The following is a 21967-nucleotide window of genomic DNA, read 5'->3' as shown; positions in this document are numbered from 1 at the left end:
TGTATGTCATGTGTGTATGGATATATGGGCATGAATGACAGAGTTCAATATTTTGCGTTTATAATGTACAAGAGTCCAGTATCAATTTAATATCTTAAAGAAAACTAAATATCGAGGACTTTTCAATGCAATATGGTTTTAATAGGATAAAAACTTGGTAAGAGCATCATGAGTTTGATTTCTATAATCAGTTTCAACTTCAATAAATTCAATCATTCCATACAAATTCAGAAAACAGAATTTAAATTCAGTCGTCCGCTGGAACAAATCTCATCACTTTCAATCTAAGTCATTTACACAAACACAAGATCTCAAGTCAAGACTTTAGAAACCTTTTCAAGTCATCAAAGTACAAGTCAGAGTCAAGTCCCAAGTCACCAGAACCCAAGTCAAGTCAAGTCTCAAGTCTTCTCTTCATGCATCAAGTCAAGTCTCAAGCAGTTAAAACTGTGACTCGAGTCTGACTCAAGTCCAAGTGACTTGAGTCCCCACCTCTGTCATTTCCCACTTTGACTGTAACTAAATGAGAAACTCACCTTGGTTTTAACATGAATCTTCCCTCTCTCCTCAGACTCCTCCAGAGGGGAGAAGAAGGAGAGTAAGTGTCCGACGCCCGGCTGCGACGGGACGGGTCATGTGACGGGCCTGTACCCGCACCACCGCAGCCTGTCCGGGTGTCCTCACAAAGACCGGGTCCCGCCTGAGAGTGAGTCCCTCCGCCGGCCGCCACACCGCGCCGCACAAACATCCAGCTTCAAAAAAACACTACCAACACGTCAGTTCAGCTATAATCAATACTTTAAATTTTCTAAATTTTCTACCTTTTCAATCTTCATTTGCAGATTGTAGTTGTAGTCCTACAAACATTTCTCAGAGGCAGAGCTGCTCTGGAGGCAGAAATAATCTGATTGGTTGAGTTAAACCTCAGTGGGTGGAGCCAAAGAACCACAATTTTTCAGAGCGCAAGTTAGCTAACTGGCAAACTTGAATGGTAAAGAAGGAATTCTGGGAAATAACTAAGGGAAATAAATGGCAACAACTTAACTTTTTTCATTCCTTCATATCCATGTCATCCTGATGTTGAAGGTCAGCTAGCTAACTAGCTTACCTAGCTAGCTATAGGCTAATATGGCTAGTTTGAACTTGAAGGTCAGCTAGCTAACTAGCTTACCTAGATAACTTAGTATGATAGATTGTATTGTTTCAGTTAGCAGCAGAGCGCTAGGCTTCATAATATTAGCTTCCTCCTCTCTTACCTCTTGTCTTTTTCACTGAGCTTCAGTCTGATGTTACTTAGCCAGAAAAACTATGGTTCTTTGGCTCCGCCCACTGAGGTTTAACTCAACCAATCAGATTATTTTCTGCCTAAAACTACAATCTGCTGTCCTAATATATGGAAATAATGTTGATGACGGGACTGGTCAAGTCAAGATAATGTCACTTGTCACTTGATTCAAGAAAATTCTTGAAATTTGATTTGATTATAAACAAGTAAACAAGTGGATTACCTCACCACACTGGTAGAGTTTTCACTTGGTTTAAGAAAAATAAGATTTGAAGAATCAACAGTGAATCAAATGGCGTGTTGAGCTGGATATCTGTGCAGGGTGTGGCGGTACGAGGCATGGCAGACTTCCTCCATCATGCATCATCCTGCATGAGTCTGGTTCGGTCTGTTTGTGTTTGTGATGAAGCTGTTTTGTTGAAAGTGTTTTATAAATCCACTGGGCCTGACTTCATTAGAACAGCAGGTGCAGTTGAAGCTTAATCTCTCTTTAATAATATAGACTGGAAACAATGTGAGACAGAACATACTTCAAATTACTGGTTAGGAGATCAGTTTTCACACCTTTCCACTGCTGACAGAGCAGAATCTAAGCTTTGCAAACCTCGACTCTGCACTGCAAACACATTAACAACTAACAACATTAATGATAACAAGGCCTTTCATCGAGTATTAAATCTTAAAATCATTTTTAAAATACAGTCTTGCTTGTTTCTAGTGCAAGTCAACATGTATCAAGAATTTTTGAGAAACATATGACACATCAAAATATTTTAAAATATATTAAGTGAAACTGCAATGGAAACAGGTGGAATTATCTCACCTTTTTTGCTTGTTTTAAGAAAACTGATTTAATTATCACTGCTATTACATTGCTTGTTGAGGTGAATATTTCTGCAGCGACTCCTATGAGAAGCCACAGTAGAGGGAAAAGCTGTTAACAGTTGGTCTGTTGTGAAGGCCGGACCTGCAGGCTGACTGTGGAGCCAGCAAGTGTTTCAGTTTGATTTTTTTTTTATTTTATTTTTTTGGCTGCGGTTTGTGTTTCCTCCTTTCTTTCTCCTTTCTTTTCTTCCTCCACCATCACACTTGCCTGACCTTGATATCTGTGTTGATGTAAAGTTAACAGCATGGAGGCTCTCTCTCTGTTTCATCCACCTGGCTGCTGCGAAAACTCTCAGAACAACCTGCATGAAAAAATACCTCCGGTCCTCCGAACGCTCCGATTTAACCAGATATGAAGCTTCTTAATGCATGCTCCATCTGCTGTTATGTAAGATGAGACTAGATGAAACTTTATTGATCCTCCTGGGGGAAATTTGGTCGTTGCAGCAGCAAATCCTAATAAGATACAGCAAAAAAAATTACCATAGATTAAATAAATAAGAATATAGCAAATGGGGGTTTATTTGGAGATATGCAGAATATGTTAAGCAGAATGTATGAATAAAAAGTATGTGGAAAAAGTATGGATTGAAGTTATCAAGCAAAATCACAGCAGTAAAACTGAGGCAAAGAAAGAACGAATGCATGTATGTACAGTATGATCTAAAAATATAACAAGAATATGATAATAATATGCAGTATGAAATGAGTTAAAAAATCAATATATGTGCAATATATAATAATGAGAAGGAGGATATGGGGATGAGAAAAAAAAGATATCTGAATTTACAGAAAATATACATAACGTGCAAAACATGCATCATGTTACATTAGCAGATGTACAGAAGGCCAGACATATGGACAGAAAGTGTCTAGGTGTGAAGACACATCACTGTAAAAAACTATTCAACTTGTCAATATATTCACTTTACAGACATAAATAACATGCAGAATGTGCCAGTTTGCATATGAGCTTTGATATTTGGATATGTGCATTGCTGCAACACAATGTTCATTTCTTCTGACAGCCGATTATGAAATACCGCTCTTTCATTCCCGCTGCACTTCATTCCTTTTCCATCTGCATGGTCATCAGCAGATTTTAACAGTGCATGCCAAACTTTTGATCTGTGTCACCAAATTTTGTGAAATGAGCACAATGTCTTAAAATGAAAATAAGATCCTCCGTCCACAAGAAGTGAGAGAAGTTCACTTCCCCAGCAGGAAAGGATCAGCTGGAGGAGAAACAGACAGTAGTCTGACGGTGGGAAGTCAGGGTGTGGAGGTCGGGGGGGCGACGACCCGGGTTCAAGTCCCAACTCATGACAACAAGTTTTCATTTACTGAACCATGAGCAAAACCCAACATGATTTCACACAAATACGTGAAATGAACACAAACTCTAAAACGGCGATTTACGTGCTGTGGACACATATTATGGGAAAATAAATTTAAATACGTTCCTCCGCAAATTGAACTACGTCCCAAAGGTTGGTTAATGGTTAAGTTTAGGCAACTAAAACAATTTGGTTAAGGTTAGGGAAATGGTTTGGTCATGGTTAAATAAGAAAAACGTTTGTTAAAAATTAAAATGTGACTTACGGTTGAAATGTCTTTTGAAAACGCTGGGAATCGAACCCCGGTCGCCGACATGGAACGCAAACTCATCCGCCCGTCCACCACCCCGACCTCCACACCCCGACTGGCCACCGTGCTGCTTCAATGTGACACTACTTCCTGTTTATAGTCGTGTCTCCTTCATGGAACCGTTTCATGCTGGGAAAACGTAAATTTACAACTTTACGTTCCACCAACACGTAATTTGCTGTTAACAAGTCGTGTTCATTTGATGTTTTTCTGTGAGATCAGTCTGGCAAAACCTGAAGCTAACCTGAAGCTAACTGATTTAGCTGCTAAACTGAAGCCTGAACATTTCCAGTCCAATTCCTGCTGTTGGACCAGAATCCTTTACTGGAGGAGGAACCTGATCTGAACTGGATTCCTGTCCTAACCTGAGTTCCAGAGTTCGTGCTCGCTTCACAAAGTTTCCTGAGCCTGTCTCCTCCTCTAAACAGTAACTCTCCCTTCTGCGGAGCTCCTAACCCTTGCTGTCTCTCTCACCTTCTCCTGTCTGTCAAAGTCCTTGCCATGTATGAAAATGTTTTAAAGTGCCCGACTCCCGGCTGCTCCGGACGGGGTCATGTCAATAGCAACAGGAACTCGCATCGCAGGTGAGTGAGCGGCCGTCCGCCCGGATCCTGACAGCTGAATAAAAAAGTTTCAGTAAAAATACTTCTGCCTGTCGGGGTCCCAGGGAGAAAGTCCTGACCCTCGCTTACCGTGTTGTAGTCTTCACCGTGTCGCGGCGGCATCGTGACCCGAGAGTCTGCCGGGTTTCACGCCAACCGAACACTACAGCAGCTGATTTCACTGACTAGTTCCTGCTCTTTTGTTGAAGTCGTGTTCATTAGTGAAATCAGAAAGTTTGGTGTTTGGTTGGAAGGAAAACCTGCAGACTCTCAGGTCAGGATGCCACATGCTTGCAAATACACTGTTTTATTTTACCTTAAGGCGTAGAGGGAACATTTTATGCCCTTTCTTTCTTTATGCCATGTTTGACCTAGACGTTATTTTCCATGTCTCTCCATCATACTGATCGATTCTGAACAAAATCTCGTGAGTTGCTTCACTGTGGAGCTGCTGACGTTTTGTTTGTCTGAGTGCGGCTCTCTAAGCCAGTCCAAACAGACCAATGGACTCTCCAAAAACCCCAAAAGCAGCCAAAGCATGTCTTCTCTATCTCTTTCATAAATCATGGGTTAACTAGACTTTGCAGAGCCAAAGTCAGCTCTGATTGACTCTGAGTTTGAAACAGGATTCTCCCACAATCCCAAGGAAACAGCACCTCTGGTTTGTTTTTCTGCCAGGTAGAACAAGTTTCCATCGTTAGCTTAGCTACAGTGCTAGCTGCTTTGACCAGAAAATTTGAATGATTGTATTGTTATTGTAGCGATCAGGAAAGTACGGTAACTGTCCACAGCAGGGATTCATCAAAGCAACAGTTTTCATTTAAAAGCCATTGCAGGTATCGTGCTAGTTTTGTTTCGCTAGCTAGCTAACCGCAGCTTCCTTGTTGTTCCTGCAACAGCAAACAAGTGAGCAGCAGGGCCAGGCTCCGCCCACAGCTCCGCCCCTAGTGAAATCTGATTGGTTTGATTGATGATTGACAGCCCACAGCGTCGCCGCCCTTTTCTAACCAACTATAGTTTTCTGAAGTGTCGTCGTCATTTCAGGCTTCAGATTCAGACCGCTTCACCTATTGTGAAAATGAATGGGATTTTTGGATCCAGCTTGCCAACTGTTTTGTTCTTTCAATGGGTGAAATAATGTCACAAGAAATGACATATGATGAAGTTATTACAGATTTTAACTATTTAGCTAACAGCCATGATGTGGATGTTGTGTTCTCGCTTCATGCTAAACTCAGTCTGGCTCAACTAATAAAGAAAAGCAGAACAGAGGAACCTGAAAGCAACAGTCAGTATTAGTGTTTCACGCAGTTAAAGACGTGAACATCATTTTACACCTCTAATCATTTTCACGTTAGACTGAAAGGGGGCGGGGCCAGAATTGTAGAAATGATGTCACACTTGAGAAGATCCTGAGGCGCGGCTGTGTGAGGTCAGGGTTCAATTCCCTGTGTGGTTTAATGGGCAGAGCAAGGCACTAACACTGCCACACACACACACACACACACACACACCCTCAAATCACACAAACATACACACTCTTGCATGCACACACAAACACACACTTGCACACATACACACACACGTATTCTCACCCTCTCTTTCTCTCTCACACAAAGACAGGCACGCACACACACATTCACACACACGCACATATCCCCACCACACACACACACACACACAGACACGTACAAATTAGCTCACAGACAGAGGCACTGGTGCATTGGCAGACAGGAGAAGCAGACACACACACACTCTCTCTCACACTCACACTCACACACACACACACACTCGGAGCCGTGGCTGCAGGGTGTGTTATGTAGCACAGCTCCGCTGGGAGAGGAAACAAAGCACTAGCTAGCTTAGCTTCCGTTAGCTACCAGCGCACAGCTTTGGTGTCTGGCAGTCGCCATGGAAACGCCTCCATAGCGACAGCAGTTGCCGAGTCGGTCTGTCACACACTGCTCACACACTCCTCACACTCCTGTCATCATTTAAAACCTGGGTGTCTGGGTGTGTGTGTGTGGGGTTGCATGTGTATCGTGTATGTGCCTTTTTCTGTGTGTGTGTGTGTGTGTGTGTGTGTGTGTGTGTGTGACTTCATGTATTTATATATATGTTGTGTATTTGTGTGTGTGTGTGTGTGTGTGTGTTGGTCATATCAATATTTCATTCCTCCTGTGTGTATGAAACAATTAGGAATTGCCCGAGGCGAGAGAGAGAGAGAGAGAGAGAGAGAGAGAGGGAGAGAGAAAGAGAGACAGAGAGAGAAAGAGAGAGCAAGAGAGGGAGAGAGAGACAGAGAGAGAGAGAAAGAGAGAGAGACACAGAGCAAGAGAGGGAGGACAGAGAGAGAGAGAGAGAGACACAGAGCAAGAGAGGGAGAGACAGAGAGAGAGAGAAAGAGAGAGAGAGAGAGAGAGAGAAGCAGAAAGTTTTAGTTTTGAAGCCTGGCAGTGTTTCAGCCCATCAGCTCTTCTCTCTCCCAGTCAACCAGCCAGTCAGAAAATAAACCAGTAAACCAGTCAGTCAGTCAGTCAGTACACCAGTCAGTTCGTTAAGAAAACAGTCAGTCAACCAGTCAGCCTGTAAACCAGTCATGAAACCAATCAGTCAGTAACCCGGTCAGTCAGTCACTCAATAAATCAGTCAACCACGCAATCAGTAAACCAGTCAGTCAGCCAGTCAACTAGTCAGCAAACCAGCCAGTAACCAGTTAGTCAGCAAACCATTCAGTCAACTAGTGAACCAGCCAGTTAGCCAGTAAACCAGTCAGTAACCAGTTAGTCAGTAAACCAGTCAGTAACCAGTTAGTCAGTAAACCAGTCTGTCAACCAGTTAGTCAGTCAAACAGTCAGTAAGCAGTCAGTATAAAGTAGGTCATATTAAATCCATAATTCATTCTGAACTGCTGTTATTAACAGATGAATCATTCTGTTTTATTCAAAGCCAGTTGTAGCCAGATGCTGTGTGTGTGTGTGTGTGTGTGTGTGTGTGTGTGTGTGTGTGTGTGTACAGTCTAACCAGGCCGTGTCGTGTTGTCCCCCCCCCAGTCTGTCCGGCTGTCCCATCGCTGCAGCAGAGAAGATGGCGAAGGTCCATGAGAAGAGTCACCTGACCGACAGCAGCAGCAGCAGCAAGACCAATCAGGCGTCAGACCGCGTCCTCAGGTACCGCCCCCTTCAGCCGGGTTACAGACCGATATCTGGAGCCGATAATACAAACTGGGATGTGGTCCGGTCTGATATTGATTCCGTATTGATTGTAGAATTGATCAATACTTCACTGTTTGTGTATCGGAAGACTTGAACCTGAACTGATCCTAATGAGACAGAAGTATGATCAATATGTTTATTTGTATTCTTATTATTCTTTTAGAGTTTTAGTGTCCCATGATGCTCTGAATTCTGTTTCTTTTCCACCCTGAGAAGTAAACAGTTCTGGAGGAAACACTGAATATTTGGATTTTTGGGGAATTTTATGGCACAAAAACGGTCAAATTTAAATACGTTGAATATCGACACAAAATATTGTGCAATCCAAAAATATCTGTATCAATATCAGCCTTCAAAAACCTGCATCAGTCAAACCCCGGTCAGTATTACATTAGATTAGGGATGCCAAATGGTGCAGCAAAATCCCCAGCATACAAACTCAGCCTGCCTCTTCTCTGGCTTTGGGAAACAGCTTTACATTACATTTACTTTATGTTACTTTAATGAGGGATGCCGAATGGTGCGGTAAAATCAGCAGCACACAAGCCCCGCCTCCTCCTCCTGTCTCTGTCTTCCAGGCCGATGTGTTTCGTCAAGCAGCTGGAGATCCCTCAGTACGGCTACAAGAACAACGTCCCCACCAGCACGCCGCGCTCCAACCTGGCCAAGGAGCTGGAGAAATACTCCAAGACCAGCTACGAGTACGGCGGCTACGACGGCCAGCACGGCGTGTACGGCAAGAGAGGCCCGGCCACCAAGTCCCACCACGGCCGGGACACCTCCCCCAAGGGATACGACGGTACGGGAAAGGAACGCACACATGAACTAGAGCGGCTTCTGGTGGTTTGAACGCACTAACACTTACCTTCATCTAATTCTTCACCTGCGCTGAATGTGTTGCTGTATTTCAAATGAGAGAATCCATTACTGCTGCATCATGAATGAAGGTGTTGCATCCATTTAGTTAATACTGCATTCACATCATATAGGAAGAGGCAGAAGCATCTTGTTGCTACAACTTGGAAACGTTCATGTTTTTAACTCGTTGGAGCGCCAACATCCAGAATCATTTCTATTGTTCTGGATTCTGAACTCAAGCAGATATTGCCCATTTTTAATAAGTAGAGTTGATTTCATTAGTGTGAATATAACTGATAATTTCGATTTTTATTACCCTAGACCGGTGATTCTCAACCTTTTTCATATCAAGGACCCCTATTCAGTCCACATTAGAGCCACAGACCCCCATTTGATGAGATTTTGTCTCTCTGACCCAAATCTGAGAATATTTTTATTGTCAGATATGATTTTGTCCAGAACTCCATGACTGTCTGTGTTGCAGGTAGAGAGATAACAGAGAAACTATGATCAGAACAGTCATTCTAATACATTCTCTAACTGTGTTCACTTGTTGTAAATGAAATAATGCTGAAGTTTAACAATTCATGAGTTTGCTGGGGGACCCCCTGGAACCCCCTCAAGGATCCCTGGTGGTCCCCGGACCCCACGTTGAGAACCACTGCTCTAGACTGCCAACATCGGTGGATTAGCTGCTATGTTTGCTACCTGTGTTGACACACTTCATCAATTTGTGACGCAGAGAAATCGGAGTTACAAAAGCATAAGCGCAACATTATTCTACTTATGTGTTGCGTGAACACTACAATCAATACTAATCAATAACCAAGCTCGATCAGTTTCACATCAGCACGTTTGATCCATGCCGTCTCCTAGCTTGCAGCAACATGAACGCGTTACGTGATCGCATCGTCAGTCCTTCTTCTTCTGGAAGGGAAAAACCTGCAGAAGGATTCCACTTTGGAGGGTTTCAGTGTGTTTCTCCATCCTTGTGAGAACATTTGGTTCTTGCGAGGACAAAAGCGTGAGAACACACACACACACACACACACACACACACACACACAGCACATACGGTACATTCTCTTTGTCATAGCGCTGAACACCCATGCTTTCTGCCTCTCCACATGGCTGGAGTGAAAGCAGAGCAGAGTTATGGAAATGCCATGCTAATAGCCGGCCTCCACTGAGCAGAGGGGGGGGGGAGAGAGAGGAGGAGGAGGAGAGAGGGAGAAGGAGGAGAGAGGGAGGAGGAGGAGGAGGAGAGAGGAGGAGGAGGAGGTGCAGATGGAGGGATTGTGAAACAGGAGAGAGATAATGGAGGCGAACCCTCTTCCTTTGGCTGGGAGCCATTAGTGAGATGCAGGGAGGTTTTCAGCCGAGGAGGGAGGCTTTTAGACGACGCTCCTCGCTGTTCCCTCCCTCCCTCCATCCCTCCCTCCCTCCCTTCGTCACGACTCCCTCCATCCATCCCTCCCTCCCTCCCTCCATCCCTTCTTCCATCCCTCCATCCTTCCCAGCATCACTCCAGCCTGCAGACCTGCCGAGCCCAAATCTCTCTCTCTGTCTCTCTCTTTCGCGCTGGCATACCTCTCTCTACCTCTCTCTACCTCTCTCTCTCTCTCTTTGTCCCTACAGTTTTCTCTCTCTCTATCCATCTCTGCCTCAGCCTCGCTTTCTCACTTCTTCTGTCTCCATCTCTCTCTCTCTAACTCTCTCGTTCAGCCTCTTTCTGCCTCTCTCCATCTCTCTCTTTTTCTGTCTCACCCTCTCATTTACTTGCTTTTTCTCTTTCTCCTTACAGCTCTCTCTCTCTCTCTTTTCTCTCCCTCTTCGTCTCTCTAGCTGAGTTTGCCTGTTTATCTATTTTCCACATATTTTTTGAATTCAACAAAACTTCTTTTTTTGTAATTTTAGATATTCTCTCGCAACAATCTGTCGTCCATCTGCTGTACAGCGCGGCCGTATGCCAGCATCATCCTGACAAATCAACCATACGTGTGTGTGTGTGTGTGTGTGTGTGTGTGTGTGTGTGTGTGTGCGCGCGCGTCGCCTCCCTGCAGCTAAGCGCTACTGTAAGACGTCGAGCCCGGCCAGCAGTACGACCAGCAGCTACGCTCCCAGCAGCAGCAGCAGCAGTCTGGGCTGTGGAGGAGGAGGAGGAGGCGGAGGAGGGGGAGGAGTGGGGGGCGGAGGAGGAGGCGGAGGGGGTGGAGGAGGAGGAGGAGGAGGAGGAGGAGGAGGAAGCAGCGCCAGCAGCACCTGCAGCAAGAGCAGCTTCGACTACAGCCACGACATGGAGGCGGCCCACATGGCGGCGACGGCCATCCTGAACCTGTCGACGCGCTGCAGGGAGCTCCCCCACGCGCTGGGAGGGAAACCCCAGGACCTGCTGAGCCAGGTAGCCGAGCGCCGCCGCACCTCACCGGACAGCACCGCCGTCTGTTCACTGATTTATTATTTCCATTACTGCCTGTGAACCCACCGTCTGAAGCTCCTACTGTCTGTTCTGCTGCAGAAGTCCTCGGCTCCGATTGTTTTCAACAATACATTAAAAACAGCTCAGAGACAAACTGATGCCGTCATTTTAACTAACATGTGTGTTGCATTTTTTCCTCAACATGTTTTAGGCTTTCATAGGCAGTAATGGCGATAGGAACAAACAAAAATTACGTTGGTATTGTGCTTTAAAGGTGTTCTGTGTAACTGATAAATCATCATCACATTAGTTTAGAGACATTAGTATAATTACTGTAAACAACCCAGAGCATCAGTGGTCAGCCTGTCAGCCTCTATCAGCCTCTACTCTGCATCCTCCATAGTTTCTCCACCTGGTGGATCTGGAGGGAAATCTGCTGGATCGCTTTGCGGCACAAAACAGGAAGAGGTTCTTCTTCTGTTCTTCCAGAGCAAACGGAGATAAAGCTGAAAGAGTTTCTGGCAGCAGATGGTGGAAGGAGGGAAAGGAAGATGGAGAAATCACTTCCAACATGTTGATCCTCTTCGGGGGGGGGGGGGGGGGGGCAGGAAGCAACGGGGCTGATGGGAAATGTAGTCTTAATGTGGAGAAACACTAACAATACACAATACTACTGGAGTGAGATAGAGGCTGACAAATGGGGGGGATTGGGAATGTCTTTAAACTCCAGTGGGTGGGGAGTTTTCTCAGCAGCTGGCCAAGTAATCGTTGAGTCATTGGTATTGATCAACAACCCTATCAACCCCCGCAGATATATTTTGGTCATTTTGTGCTATAGACCAATAAAAATCTTACTTCAGTTTATGAAAAATGAAGCTGGCATGGCATGTATCTGTACTTTACCCAACATACATTTTTATGACTTAAATTCATGGTAGACGTCCAACTAAGGACATTCAAACTGATGTAAGTCGCATGAGGACGAATTCAAAATAATAAATTAATGCTTTTCTGAAATTATAATGGATTTTTGCTCATATTGTTGGTTGTTTGCCTTATGATGATCAGGGACTGGAGGTCGTACTTTACTTTTTATTCACTCCCACATCACTGGTTATAATATCAGATTTTCCCTCCCTGCCTCCTCAGAGTCCGGTGGGGGAGCTGGAGGACAGCGGGGCGGTGGATCTGGCCGGGCAGCCGGGCGGGCCGGAGGGCAGCGGGACGGTCCTGACCCCCCTGCAGCCCATGTCTCCGCAGCGCCAGGCTCTGCTCAGCAGCCGCTGCTACCAGCTGTCCGACGCAGACTGCTGGGATCTGCCTGTCGACTACACCAAGATCAAAAGGCTGGGAGACGACCAAGACCACAAAGAGGTAACCGGAAGGGCTGCATCAGTCTGCACCAGTCTACACCAGTCTACACCAGTCTACACCAGTCTACATCAGTCTACACCAGTCTACATCAGTCTACACCAGTCTACATCAGTCTACACCAGTCTACATCAGTCTACATCAGTCTACACCAGTCTACACCAGTCTACACCAGTCTACACCAGTCTACATCAGTCTACACCAGTCTGAGTTTACATTTAACAGAAATGGAGACACCACAGAGATAGTTTACAGAGTTCACATTTTACACAGAGACAGGGTTTACAGTTAACACAGTTTACAGTTTACAGAGTTCACAATTGACACAGAGATAAAGTTTACAGTTTACAGTTTACACAGTTTACAATTGACAACACCACCGCAGCAGTCTACAGAGGTTACAGTTTACACAGTTTACAGTTCACAGTTCACAGTTTACAGTTGGCAGAGTTTACAGATTACACAGTTAACACAGTTTACACGGATTACAGTTTACACAGTTTACTGTTGACAGAGTCACTGCATAGGTCTACAGTTAGAGATTACAGTTGGCAGCATTTACAGTCTACAGAGTTTACAGTCTACAGAGTTTACAGTCTACAGAGTTTACAGTCTAGAGTTTACAGTTGACAGAGTTTACAGTCTACAGAGTTTACAGTCTACAGAGTTTACAGTCTACAGAGTTTACAGTTGACAGAGTTTACAGTCTACAGAGTTTACAGTTGACAGAGTTTACAGTCTACAGAGTTTACAGTCTACAGAGTTTACAGTCTACAGAGTTTACAGTCTACAGAGTTTACAGTCTACAGAGTTTACAGTTGACAGAGTTTACAGTCTACAGAGTTTACAGTTGACAGAGTTTACAGTCTACAGAGTTTACAGTTGACAGAGTTTACAGTCTACAGAGTTTAAAGTTGACAGAGGCACTGCAGTAGTCTACTGTTAGAGTTTACAGTTGACAGAGTTTACGGTTGGCAGAGTTTACAGTTTACAGAGTTCACAGTTGACAGTTTGCAGTTGACAGAGTTTACAGTTTACAGAGTTTACAGGGTTTACAGTTAGAGTTTACACTTGACAGAGTTTACATTTAACAGAAACACTACAGAGCAGTCTACAGCAGTCTATAGACAGATTTTGTATTTAACAGTATCATTGCAGTAGTTTGCAGATAGGGTTTACATTTACAGAGTTTATATTTAAGAGAAGCATTGTAGAGAAATCTACATCATTTCTATTTAACCAAATCACCACAGCAGTTTACAGATCAAGTTCAGGCACTGGCACAACTTCATGGTGTTAGCTCACTTGGGCGTGACCGACAGATTTTTGGATCTGCTGGTTGAAGAATTTACATCAAAGTGAAACAGGCAATTCATCTATGTGGGTGCGTCTTCGCCAACTAAAGACACATAAATAGCACAGAATGCCTGAGTAGGCGGAGGCACAAGCGTCATTTTTGATACCAAAATTGCACTGAGCTGCCCGAATAGTGTCGACACTCCCCTCTAGGGCGCTCCCCGCCCAATTTGGTGCAAGTGGTGTAATGGCGAACCACAAAGTTACCGAACGGGAGCAGGAAAAAATCTGCATGTGCCCAGTGAAATTATCACTTCGCCTGCACAAAGTCACTGCACTTTATCTGTGCTGGCATGAAAGTTTGAAAGAATTAACATCTTCTCTGGCAAAATGATTGACATCACAACATTAAACCAAATCATTGCACTTTTTAAAGGATAGCAGGGAACTTCAGTCCTTTTTTGACTGAATTACTTTTACAGACAGGATCGTCTGTGATGAACTTCAGTGTCCATTTTTGTCTCAAAATTGATAGTTTTGGAAATAAACTCTTCATTTATTTAGCTGACTCTCATATCCAAAGCGACTAAACAGAAACAGTACATCAGTGTTTATGAAGCACTGCTAATAGCCTAGCAATAAGGAAAGGCCAGAGCCAATGATAAGAGCTGTAAAAGTAGAGCGTTGTTTTATATTCAGGGCAGTGAAAGATTTTAATTGATTTTTTTAATCTTTGATATAAAAGAAGAGATGTGTCTCAAGACTAGAGCTCAGTGATTTTAAAGGTCCTGAACGACTATCAGGCAGCATGAAGCTGATCCTGATCAGATGATAGGAGGGAGGCGACCGGCTGCAGCTGTCTGTCTGCCAGGCTGAGTGCGCTATCATGTGGACCGAGGCGGTACTGCGCCCGCCGAGAGGAGCGGCTCTCTGAGTGAACGCTTCAGGAGCTACAGGACATAAAAAATGTTGAATTACATAACTAATACATAAGTAAAACACGATAGATCACCTCTACGCTTTAAATCCTCACAGATCTGATAGTGCACAGAGGAATCCATGCAGCAAATTGATACATTTGGCGTGTTGGGTTTAGAGCGCTGAAGTGAGGGGGTTTAATCAGGAGGGTAATTGGGTTTGTTAATGAAGCGCGACGCTGCGGCGGCCGGAGCCCGCGGCGCGGCGAGGAGCGGGAGTTTCTCCAGATAATCCTGAGGAAGTCAGAATCAGAAAAGCTTTAATTCATCGAGTCCAACTGGTGCAGAGGGAATCTGACGCATTACAACACAGTTAAATAAGACAGGATGGACACACTGTATACTGCGGACAAAATGTACTGAATGACAGGAGACTAAATATTAAAGCTGAGATCAAACCTCCAGCTGGTTTCTTTTGTTCTGAACCAGAGAGGAAAAATTGACTTTGTTGTATTTCTGTATTTGGTTCTTTCAGCTTCAAACTGACCAATCACAAGCCAACCAGGACTTGTAAACTAAAGTCACATGACTCACAGCAGCTTGTTTATTGGACAGTTTGAACCTGTCATCCTGCAGGTCAGAGACTAGACTTCCTGTAGCTTTATCTAACATGACGGTCTTGTCTGTCTTCTTCTGTGGTGTTCATACCAGTTCAGAACACATGAAGAAACAGCTGAACATGAGCATCAGTCCAGACTTCATTTTGTTCTGCTAGGCTTTCCGTCTCCTTCTACCCATAATCCCTTGTGTTTCGGGGTGGTTTCCTGTAGTTGGAGTGTCAGTTCTCTTGTTAGAGGACTGAGACTCTCGCTGCCACCAGAGGTCAAAGGTCATCATTCACCTGGACAAACCAACCAACTGAAGGAGAATAAACCGATCAGAACACGTTGTTTTGAACGCAGCCTGACGAGACATTACACACTAAACATTAACACACTGCAATTAGACATTCAAAACTAAAGAATCACTCAGGCTTCGCAGCATTTAGAGAAAATTGATCAGCGTCACAATGTCAATGTCAGTATCCACTTCAGCGTAATTGCCTAAATATTATGAAACCATATGCTGCAGAACTGAAATCAAAACAAAAAAAACTCAAATGAATCAATTAGAAAACTCTCATTTCTAAACTATAATGGGTTTTATGAGGGAATAAATGCTCCAGTCATGTGGACAGAATGGAGAAAGTCTGCAAAAGAGAACAAAACACAAATAACTAACAACTAGTGAAATAATTGGATGAGGCTGATGAAGTTTAATTAAATATACTTAAAAGAGATGATGTCATCGGCTTATTTCTCATCCCTAATATTTTAACTTTTTGTTGTGTGAAGTTTGGTTCCACCTCCATGTGAAAGACACCTGAACTCAGACTGATGGATAGTCAGAGTCAGACCAGACGGTGAAACCTTCTGAAGGGCAGGAAGCTTCAATCACTGGTTGACAAAATGAGGACAGATTCACAGACTGGAGCCTCTGGATTTATTTTAGAGATGCTGAACACGGAAAAGTGTCCATCTTACCGAGTCTTCCCACTGGGCCTCATGCACGAAACGAGCGTAAAGTCAGGTTTGATCTTACTGTGTATTTATGAACGTTTCCACCAACATTTCGGCGTTCATCATCAGAGACTCCTGGGATTCACACAAAAAAAAGAGACTCTGCGCCCGTTTCATGGATGTTTTTTTCATGTTTTCCACAGGCATGTTTCTTAAGAACATAAGCAAGAAAAAATTAAGAAAACTTTTGTGACCAATTCAGTTTTAAAATCTTGTTTTTCTTAAAACAAAGTGAAAAATCTGACAATCAGATGAGAGAATTTCACTTTTTCACTTTCACTATCAAATTCAGTTTTTGGAATTTTCTAGAAACTAGTGTCATTATCTTGAAATAAGGCAAAAAAATTAAATAAAAAATAAGGCAGCTCACTGCACTGGAATAAAATGACACTCAATTCAATTTATTTATTTATTGTTTTCATTATTATTTACTTCTATTTCATTACTTTTACCTCACTGATGTATTGATCTGTCCTTTTATCTCTCTTGATTGAAGCACCTTGTAGCTTTGTTTTGAAAAGTGCTCTACAAATAAAGATTATTATTATGATTATTATTATTATTATGAACTTGAGTTAATCATTTTCTTTCAAATGGATGTATAATGTTGAGGAAATTAACTTTTTAGTAGAGATGGGACGATCTGTTTCTCTCCTGATATGATTCAATACGTGATCTGAGGTTCAGCATCAATTCAACCACGATCCGATGTGATCAATCAAATCAAAAGGCTGACTGTGCAGAATTCTGTTTATTTCTGAGACTCAAATCTTTCTAGCGATGCCATTGGCTGCTAGAATGTAAACAACAAATTTAAAAATGTCATTACAAAGTGACAATAATATAATTTGGATGGAGAGCTTGTGAAACTGTGATGGTCAAGAGTCTCATTAGTGATTACTACAGCAGAATAACATGGAGCTGATATCACCATTCATGTTCCTGACAGCAGAATAACATGGAGCTGATATCACCATTCATGTTCCTGACAGCAGAATAACATGGAGCTGATATCACCATTCATGTTCCTGACAGCAGAATAACATGGAGCTGATATCACCATTCATGTTCCTGACAGCAGAATAACATGGAGCTGATATCACCATTCATGTTCCTGACAGCAGAATAACATGGAGCTGATATCACCATTCATGTTCCTGACACAACATACGGACTGAGACATTTTGTATTGAGATATATAGAGTTTCGATGTATCGTCCCATCCCTACTTCCTGCAGATGTTGAAGTGTGTGTGCAGTGTGCAGCGTAGTGACAGGATGTAGTCGTTGTATTTCTCGTCTCTACACCAGAGCGACGAGCTGGATCCCTTCCAGGAGCTGCTGGAGGAGCAGCGCTACCCGGCCGAGGTCAGCATGCCCAGCCCCAAACACAAATACCCCGCCTGCAAGGAGGGCAAGAAGGAGCTCCTCACGTAAGAGCCCACACACACACACACACACACACACACACACTTCTGTCTTCCAGGTTTGATTTTCTTCTCTAAATAGCATGTGAAAGCAGCGCTGTTTAGCAGCCGACTTGGAAGTCCCAGACGTCAGACTTTCCCAGCAGCACCTGAACGCAGCATGATAGTTCTGGCTAAAATACAAAAATCCTCTAATGGAGGAAATCCCAGATCCAGATCAACACCAAAATCTAATCAGCTGATCTTTGGACCAAGAGAGATCTGTCTATCAGATTTCAGACAAATCTGTTTGATACTTTTTTAGAAATCTTTCTGACAGACAGACAGACAGACAGACAGACAGGCAGACAGACAGACAGACAGACAGGCAGACAGACAGACAGAGAGACAGACAGACAGACAGACAGACAGACAGAGAGACAGACAGACAGACAGACAGACAGACAGACAGACAGACAGACAGGCAGACAGACAGGCAGACAGACAGAGAGACAGACAGATTTCTAACACTTTGTGGATGGAGCTCCTTATTCTACATTCTTGAAACAAGCTGAATTGTATTTGTGAAATATCTGACTCCACTGGCAGATGTTCAGCTTATTTATAAAAATATATATATATATATAGTTTTACCCAAAACATGGTTAAAAGACTTGTTCAGATGGAGATTTCTCACTGTGTACGATCATGAGAATTATCCGTGTCACAGAAAAATCTTTTGTATCTTCTGAAAGTCAATTTTTGAAGAATTGAGACAGAGTTGGTTGACTTTCCTCTTGCACGAACATTTCTGACATTTTCCACGGAGCTTTCATCAGTTCTCGGTTCCAAGGCCACGAAGCATAAAACTGCAGGATGGGCGAGCTGAAAACAAGGCTGCTGTTCGTTGTTTTCACCCGACAACAGTGATGTGAGGGACGCTGAGTTGTCAGTAGCTGAATTTTCAAACCCAACTCTCTTGTGCAGGGAGCTGAAAGGGGGAGAGGACTATCACTGTTTGAATCATCATATCAAAATATTACAAATGAAAAGCGAGAAAGGTATTTTTCTCACAGATATCATATCTAGCTGCCGCAGCGTGAACCCGGAGACAGGATCTCTGTTTCCTCGGTGGTTTCATGTTCAGTTTGTTTCTTCTTCTCCTGCAGTTTGTCCAGCTGCCAGCTGGCCGACAAGAACATCCGCAGCCTGATGAGCACCAACTCACAAGACCTCAAGTGAGTGTCCAAAATCAATCAATAATCATTTTAGGATTTTTTCCTCCCAAACCACTGATAGAGTCTGATTCCAGATCAGACTCTCCGAACGTTTCTGTAACACCAAGAGATGACACCAAACTATAATTTCTACCTTTTATACACAAAATAATGGATCAAATAGGTGTTTTAATCATATATTAATATGTATAATTTATGTGTATTGCATTTTCTTTTCTTTTATGCACTTTATTATATTACTCTATTTGTAAATGCTTGTGTATTTCAGTTTTGTGCATGGACTTGACTGCCATGTGGGATAAATAAAGTTAAAGTGAAGTAAAATATCACATCTTTTTTAAAAGGGTAATGTGTTTGCATTGATTCACCTTTTGCTCACAGCCTCCAAATATTCACTGTTTCACATCACGTGCCAAAATACAAGACATGATAGAAATATGAAAATCCAGCATGTAGTGGAGTGAGATTTCGGACAGAGATGATGAGTGAAAGAGTGAGATTTGTCTTTATTTGTCTTGTCTTTATCAGACTATATACTGTATTTGTGTGAAAAATATGAGAACATAGAATCTTTGAGTTTTTTGGTTCCAAAATGAATCTCCATTATTTGAAAAAAGTGACACTTATTCTGACAAAATGTTTGACATCTTAACATAAAAACAAAATTTGGTGCTTTTTAAAGGATTATAGGGAAGTTCAGTCCTTGGTTGACTAAATGAGACTGGATCCTCTAGATTTGGAGATACTGAATCATGAACCAAAATGGATAAATATTGTTTAGGAAATGAACTCCTCAGTTTTTCACATTCCTGAAACTATCTTGTGACCTGGATAAAACCGTCCCAGGACCCCCCAGGAGGCCCCGCCCTGCAGGTTTTGAACCCTCTGCCTCTGTGTCTCTGCCTCAGGTGTCCCACGCCCGGCTGTGACGGATCTGGACACATCACAGGAAACTACGCGTCCCACAGGAGGTAAACACACTTCAGACCAGACCCACACACTGAAAACCACAACAGGCTCAGGAAAGTTTGTGAAATGAGCTCAAACTCCTAAACTCTGATTGTTGTGGACACGAATAATATGAGGATCCTCCGCTGTTCCTTCACCATGAAAGGATTAATAATAATAATACCATTCACACATAGAATGCAACTCAAAAGTGCATAAAATAAATCAAAAATACAAGCAAACGCAAGACAGAATTTGTCTAGAAAATGACATTAAATGTCCCACATCATGTAAAGCAGGACTCCCTCTCCTCTGTGATGATAAAGGAGTTGGATGTGTATCTAAACATGGTGAAAGTATCAAAACTAAATCCACACAATCCATATTAGAAAAGCGAGCCTCTAAACGAGCCGTTTGGACTTCCGTAACTTTGTGGCGTCACAAAGGTTCGCTCATTATCATTTCTGTAAGAAATAATAGACTAACAAAGTGTTTTTTTCAAAGCGGTCGAGCGGTCGTCGTCGTTTATTACCGGAGAGTTTTCCCTACCTGTAGCCGCCGGGCCGCGGCGTCTCACGTTTCACTCTCGAAACGGTTAGCCAATCGGAACGGAGGGTCGTTAATATTAATGAGCCTTAAAGACACGGAGACAGAAACGGCCTGTTCTTGGTAAGGCTCAGAGAGATGCTGGAAAATGAACGTGGAGAAATGGATTGAGAGTGTTTTTGGTTCATGACACCACACACACAGCTTTGAATGGACAGAAAGACAGAAAATAAAACTCTGGACAGAGGAGAATATGAAACCTTTAAAAAAGAAAGATAAAAATAGGTAAGTAAGGATAATAACAAAAAATAGAAATATTCTTTTATCATTCTCCAGTATAGAAATGAACCTCTATACTGATGATTTACCGTATTCCAGCATAGGAACGACCCTCTATACCTATTCAATTTATCAATTACCATCTTGGAACATAGGAACGAACCTCTATGTATTTTAATGGCTCATATTGACAGAGCGACTCCGCTGTAAATCTGTCCTCAGACGACCGAGCCTTTCGGTACTTATTGCTCTGAACCAGGTAGATCCACCTTATCACACTATTCACTTTTACTGAGAACGTTACTGAATGGATCTACAGCCACACCACAACAAGCTGACTCAGCTGCTCTCTGTTTCTAGCTGCTTGATACAGATTTACACTTTATTAACTAACACACAGTTCTACAGATTTACACTTTATTAACTAACACACAGTTCTACAGATTTACACTTTATTAACTAACACACAGTTCTACAGATTTACACTTTATTAACTAACACACAGTTCTACAGATTTACACTTTATTAACTAACACACAGTTCTACATGTTCCTCCATCATGGAGACTCAGCTGGCTGGCAGCAGATTTGTGATGAAAGTGAAAAACAGTAAATTCTCTCATGTTATTGGCTGTGTCGACCCGCTGAACTCAGACTCTCTGGTCTCTCCTCAGTCTGTCCGGTTGTCCACGAGCGAAGAAGAGCGGCATCAAAATACTCCACAGCAAGGAGGACAAGGACGACCAGGAGCCAATCAGGTAAGGCTCCCATGATGCTTTGCAAGTCTTTGAAGATATATTGGCCGATGCAAATCCAAGAAGTCCAAGTACCTTTGACCTTGTGGAGAACATTCTTCCCGAGGAGAGGTTGAACTTCTCATGAAAGTGAACAGAGAAGCTTCGACTGTTTTTTGAATTGCAGTGCAGTAAGAAGGTCAAACTCTTGAGGAATTTTTGTGAATTTTGAAAAAAATCTGAACTGGACCAGCAAGGAAAAATCTCTCAGGTGACGGACGTTTAAGAGTCAGCAGGAGAAACAAAAAAATCACTAGTACTTGTTTCAGTGCAGAGTTGAAGTGTGCTGTGGTCTGAATGCTGTTTCAGGTAAAGTCTGTGGATATTTGGTGCAATGTTGCCGTCAACAGGGAGAAGTTTCGGCAACTGGGGCAAAATCTACACACTGCAGAAAATCTCCATCTCAACAAATCATTTAATTGTATTCAGGCGTAAAATCTTAGTGCTCTTAAAATAAAAAAATTAAAAATCTGCCAGTAGGATGAGGTGATTTCCAACGTAATTTAGTTTCCAACGTTTTGTCATTTCAAGACACAAAATAAAGTATCTTAAAATAAATTTGATGACTCCACTTCAAGAGATTGTGACTTGATTCTGCAGTGGAAACCAGTGAAATTATCTCACCACATAAGATTTTATAGCTA

At 42.8% G+C, this 21967-nt stretch overlaps 1 protein-coding gene across 1 annotated transcript in view; it reads left to right on the top strand.

Annotated features, from left to right (window-relative positions):
- The window catches only part of myt1la (myelin transcription factor 1-like, a), a 57835-nt gene that overhangs the window by 25115 nt on the left and 10753 nt on the right, over positions 1–21967 (top strand). The window contains exons 7-17 of the mRNA XM_078289914.1: positions 572–706; positions 4311–4401; positions 7473–7589; positions 8213–8433; positions 10556–10630; positions 10721–10896; positions 12061–12300; positions 17434–17546; positions 18689–18757; positions 19666–19728; positions 21204–21287. Of these exons, the coding sequence (XP_078146040.1) occupies positions 572–706; positions 4311–4401; positions 7473–7589; positions 8213–8433; positions 10556–10630; positions 10721–10896; positions 12061–12300; positions 17434–17546; positions 18689–18757; positions 19666–19728; positions 21204–21287 (1384 nt within the window). The remainder of the gene's footprint in view (positions 1–571; positions 707–4310; positions 4402–7472; positions 7590–8212; positions 8434–10555; positions 10631–10720; positions 10897–12060; positions 12301–17433; positions 17547–18688; positions 18758–19665; positions 19729–21203; positions 21288–21967) is intronic.

This window comes from Centroberyx gerrardi, chromosome 18 (assembly GCF_048128805.1).
Source record: "Centroberyx gerrardi isolate f3 chromosome 18, fCenGer3.hap1.cur.20231027, whole genome shotgun sequence".
NCBI lineage: Eukaryota > Metazoa > Chordata > Actinopteri > Beryciformes > Berycidae > Centroberyx > Centroberyx gerrardi.
This window is presented reverse-complemented; position numbering and strand designations above follow the sequence as displayed.